The 5,662-nt window shown below is 38.6% G+C and overlaps 1 protein-coding gene across 1 annotated transcript; it reads right to left on the bottom strand.

The window, feature by feature from the left end:
• Window positions 1-1,902, bottom strand: LOC138933324 (tetra-peptide repeat homeobox protein 1). The gene is made up of 2 exons (XM_070295938.1): window positions 1,781-1,902; window positions 1-1,100 (listed from the first exon to the last, which is right to left on the bottom strand). Exons 1-2 carry the CDS (start codon window positions 1,802-1,804, stop codon window positions 414-416), a joined length of 711 nt encoding a protein of 236 aa, XP_070152039.1. The 5' UTR covers window positions 1,805-1,902; the 3' UTR covers window positions 1-413.
• Between the last annotated feature and the right edge of the window lie 3,760 nt (window positions 1,903-5,662).

The following is a 5,662-nucleotide window of genomic DNA, read 5'->3' as shown; positions in this document are numbered from 1 at the left end:
AACTCGTGTAATATCAACGAAGTGAAAGTTCCATTGCAATTCTTCATAATCGCATAACGTGTCAGATTAATACATCTCCCCGTCGTCTTTAAGCCTTCCCTCATACTGTCCCGACATCATATAGCAGTTTCGTAAGCAATCGTTACGTACAAAAGAATACTTTATTCGTGTTAACATTTACAGGGTGTATAGTACAATCCGAAGATAGGATCACAATGAAATAGAATATTGATCTGTCGCGTCAGTTTTTTTATTGGAACATAATCGTTCTTTGTCGGTCGCTCCTTGATCTCTCTCGACGATCGATTCCTCGAATAAAGCTTCCTCGTCTCGCGCCGCATGAGCCGTTTACCGTCAGACAAAAGGGAACGACCAACGACGCGAGTCCTTGTTTCCTTCCGTGCAACTTTGTCTCAATGATGCTCGTATCCGCCGAAATCACTGCCGAGTTCCAAACCGCCGCCGAAGTCGTGTCCGCCACCGAATCCGCCACCAAATCCGCCGCCGTAACCGCCTTCGTCATGACCTTTAACGACCACGGGATAGGGTTCTTTGACGACCACGGGTACCTTGACGGGATAGGGAACTGGTTTCGATATTTCGACCGGAACCTTGACGGGCACCTTGACTGGATAGGGCACCTTGACGGGCACCTTTATGGGCACTTTGACAGGGTAGGGCACCGGTTTCTCTACCGGATAGGGCACGTGCTTCGTGACTTCCACCGGGTAAGGTTGCGGTACGTGGACTGGATACGGACGGTCAACGGGTACTTTGACCGGCACCTTCACCGGGTAGGGCACATGCTTCGTGACCTCCACCGGATACGGATGCGGCACCGGTACATGCTTCGTGACGGTCACCGCTTTGATATGATCGGTGGAGATTATCTCGCCGTGACCGCCGCCGAAACCACCCCCGCCGAAACCACCCCCGCCGAAATCACCGCCCCCGAAACCACCGTGATCACCCAGGCTCAGTTCCAATCCGCGCTTTGTCTTTTCATCCTTTGGCTGAGCGCTAGACTCGGTCTTCTTTGCCTCCTCGGTCTTTGCCTTTTCAGCTACGACCGATAATACTAGGCCGCATAAGAGTATTACCTGCCGGAAGCAAAGAAACACAATTGTCCTTGAATTTGTAGATCGTACGATGAACATGATCTTAGAATTTATATTATTCAAAGTGCGAGATGCATAGGCTTCATTGCAACTTGTTTTGCTAATGCCAGATTTTAGAGAGGCGTCATTGTATATCTTTCATCGACGATTTATCCGAATTTGCTTTGTAGAATGAAAATATAAATATGTACCAATTAATTTAATAACTTTGTCTAATCATAATATTAGTTTAGCAGAAAATTTTTTATGACAAGAGCATTAAATATATTTTTTTAAATTGGCAGATTAAAGAAAGTATACTTTCAAAGTGATTCAAAATTTTAAGTAAAACGTAACTATATTATTATATAAATTAGGAGCGGATGTAATTGTGCTGTATAATCTTGCTGAAAGTTTTGGAGATGCAAGATTATCCAATAAATTCCGACAATATTTTCGAAAGCAATGAGCATGTAGAGAACATTTAATAATTTCGACTGTCGTATTACATAGAAATCCCCAAGTAAAAATTTGCCTCAAAGACTAATCATTACTTCTAATAGGAAACGGGTCATTGCGCTTAGAAATATGTAAGAGACTGCAGCCCGTTGCACGATTCGGCCTGTACGGCTCGTGCTTCTACAAACGATGATTCGAATGGCTATCTTACTGGAGCTACTCACTTTCAGCTTGTCGGTGCTGTTCATGTTGGTCGGCAGTGAGCACACACTGGTACCGCTATCGTCTACCCTCGCTTTTATAGGGGACGCAACGCTCTGCCCGCTGGGCAACTCGAGCGTACCGATGAAATTGTCGGCGGGTAGGAAGTCAACAGGAGAAGAGGAAGACAACGCCGTCGTGGGCGACGCTTTTCTCCGTCTGCCTTTGTCTTCGCGTCAGTTTTCCCTTTGTTTTTTTCTGGACTGTTTTGTCGCGTTTTCGAGTTCGTTTGACTCTGGATAGAAACGCATTTCTGCGATGCAAAGCGGAAAAAATTCGAATTATTCGCTACAATTGTATGATATTAAATTTTTACTCAGCGATAGTAGTGTAAGTGGATTAAGATATACATATATAAATAATTTATCATTGATCAAAAATCTTTCAGTTTCAAGTTTTCAATATTAAATATATTCTTATTTTCAATTAGATATATCTTTGCTTTATATATTTTAAAACTTGAGGAAGCACACATTATTTATATAAAAAAATAGTATATTTTAAGATTAATTAACATAAATGTATGTACTATTTTTATCATATATGTGCTATTGTCCTCTCTAACATTTTATGAATAAAATATGAACTTAAAATACAAAGCATATTTAATTATTTCTCGCAGGTTTGCAAACAATTTTTTACATGACTCTTAAAATTCTAATTAATTTATGATTTCATAAAGTTTATTAATATATTTTACATTTATGCATAATCAAAAATCTCTTAATTATAGAACAAATTAATGCATTGAAATGATTTACAGCGATAAATAATGCAATTTTAAAATTTATTTTCTATTAATTTGATTTGATTGACACTGCTTTCCTGTGTTTCTATGTTGGCCGAAAACTTCATCAATATTAAGAGCTTAATCAATTTAAGAGGCAGAGAATTGGAATTTTTTGATGACACGAAAGTGCTTTTCTTTATTCGCTTTTTTTTATTACGCACCGTCCGAATATACGGACGCATTTACATTTGGTATCAACTTTTTCTCTCTCTCTCTCTCTTTCACATTTAATATATTTGGTTCATTTTCATGCTCATAGTTTGTTCAACCAGGATGTGTCATCTCTTTCCTACAATTTCGTAGGCCGCGATATTTGTTGCTGAGAGGAAGATAATTTCGTCACAGGCTATGAAATTAAAAAGAATGATTTGAAGACATTGATCGCTACTACCATCATCGCTGCCACTTTAGGAAGTTGTTAGAACTTGTTAACGCAATCGGACAAAATTCACGCATGCCAGAAATGATTTTTACCGCGAATGCAGAAACTCGGTGCCGTTTGATATATAACAACGGCATGATTTTTGGTTTATCGCACGTAGTTCCCGCGGGTACAGTTAATCTCGGAATGACTTTGTACCTCGATCCTCGGTTGGTTCGAAGGGTGTTGGAATATTCGCGTATCCATGGTTTATCAGAGTTATCGGCACGAATAAATTTCCATACATCTGAATTTATATTTCCATATTTGAATCCGAAAATATTGATTTGACTCCTAGCTTTAGATAGAAGCATGTTTCGAAAGGCCAAACGATCCCTATATACCTTTTGATTGGTTGTCGATCGACCCGCAACGAAAATCGGGGGAACGATGTACGCGATGGCTTCCACTTGACCTATACTCGGGGATTAAATTGTTTTCGATGAATTTATAGTGATTCACTGGAGACCGCAATCTAGTCGCGCTGTTGCTTGCCGACACAATATTCCGGAAACTGACAATTGACAGTTTCGAATGTATCAGAGACGTCAACCTTCTTGCAAATCAAGAGTTTTATTATAGGGAATTGTCCTTCGATAACAATTTGTTGGAAAAGATTGCTTCTCTTTCAATATATTGACTTTGGAAAATATTCTTGAAAGATCATACAGAGATGTATGTACAGCATCGAACGTAAAAATCGATATCGAAAAAATACGTAGCAGCGAACAGTAATGAACTGGAACTTCACTTCTATATCTAATCAGCCGTTGTGCGAGCGTGTGGCGACAATCTATTAATTGCTAAAGCCGCGAGAGTCTTACGTTCATTGAATTTAAAACTATTTACACGCGCTAGGGTCCCGGGATGACTTATTTTCTGCGGTCGTTTCTACTTTAAACTAACTATCTGCCGTGCATTTTCATCGAGCAATAACAATATATCCGTGTAAGTTGATTGATAATTATTGATTAAAAAACTTGGTGTAAGTGATGTAAAGTTTTAATTAAGCACGTTAAAGTTTATGTAACTTTTGGCAATGTATTGTTAACATATTGCGATATATCTATACAAATACATGTAATAAATTTATATAATTATTATTCATGATATTCAAATAATACATTATATAACTAATACATTAATATATCACACGATCATACTAATTTTATATTAATAATATAATACATTTATTTTACGTTAATAATGTAAGTATCATTGATGTAACGTTGTATTATATACTCTGATGCGTATTGTATATATTAATGTTAAACGCAATAGTTCAATATTGAAATGATTCTAATACGAAAGATACAATTTGAACGAGGTTCGTTTTTGATGTTCTTGTTCGTCCAGGAATAGCAATGTATTGTATGGATGCTCTTATAAGGCGTTAGTTGTCTTTCCCAAATTAAACTTTTCTGCGTATTCTTATTGTGTCATAAGTGCTTTGCGCGAAGTATTATTATGTGTAAGCAACTTCTGAAATTACGTGTATGCGAGCCGCATGATTTTAATTGCGAAGTTATTCGCTCGAAAGTTTCTCTGCAGTAGGAATAATATCAGGAAGCTGTTTTCACAGGCCGCTATAAGAATACCAGATAAAATCTATAGCGGCGGTGAAAACTTCAGACTTTATTATTATTTTTTTCTTTCTTTTCTGTTCGACCGATTGCAGTGACTTCGTAACATTACGTATACGGAACTTTGCGAAGTGAACTGGCCGATTATCTTTATTGCCGGACACAATGCATACGATGCACGGTTGTATTGAAGGTGGCAATATCGGCAATCATATACTTTCTACCAATTTCTTCATATTTATGTAGATTAAAATTATGTAAATTTTGACACATCGCGCTTCCTATCGCTAATGTCTCTTAGAAGTGCTTTTTCGCGAAACCACGAAAACCGCTTTTGATCTCGTATGACGGAATAAGCCGAGCTCTTGTGTACACCGTATGCAAATTATTCCTTTGCGCGCGAGCATCTGCGCCTAATGTCAACTTAAATATCTGCGTATCCTCCCTTTTCTCCCCGCAAGAGAAAAATGTACGGGTCAACGCGTTATTAATTTAATCAGCACGGTATTTTTTCCGCCAAGTGGTCTCGTTCGCGTAATAAAACGTAAATTGATCGTGGTTGCAGAAAACCACAACGTCCCGAGGCCGCAAAGTAAACTTTCAATTTGCGATGCTTATCTTTCTCGAAGTATTTTTTTGGCATTCAAGTTGCTTAAACTTTTTATATCATTGAGGGAGTGTGACAACGAGATGGCATAAATACTCCCTAAGTGCATCGACGGATTTTCGCGCACTGTCTACGACGATGACGGTCGTCGTCGACAGGATTTTCGCGTAGTCTGTATTTCTGCTTCACCGACCGCAAAGTGTAACCTTATGCAATAATGGGAAAGGCTTTGGTGTCGGCCAGACCGCGGCTCTCATGAATATATGGATAGATGTTCTCGCTCAAGGTGTTTATCAAGCCGTTTTCTACTTACGTCCTTTCCGCTTCTGAAATATCTTCGGCCCTTCAAACATAAACATAATTTGCGCTCTACAGAGATGAAAGAGACTTCTAGCTCTTTCTTTTTTTCTCTCTCTTTCTCGAAATAGAATCGTGATTTTAGTT

The sequence above is a fragment of the Polyergus mexicanus genome, unplaced genomic scaffold, assembly GCF_030449975.1.
Source record: "Polyergus mexicanus isolate NDT 795.1 unplaced genomic scaffold, iyPolMexi1.0 SCAF_5, whole genome shotgun sequence".
Taxonomy (NCBI): domain Eukaryota; kingdom Metazoa; phylum Arthropoda; class Insecta; order Hymenoptera; family Formicidae; genus Polyergus; species Polyergus mexicanus.
The sequence above is the reverse complement of the archived record's forward strand: the minus strand, read 5'-3'. Positions and strand labels throughout refer to the sequence as shown.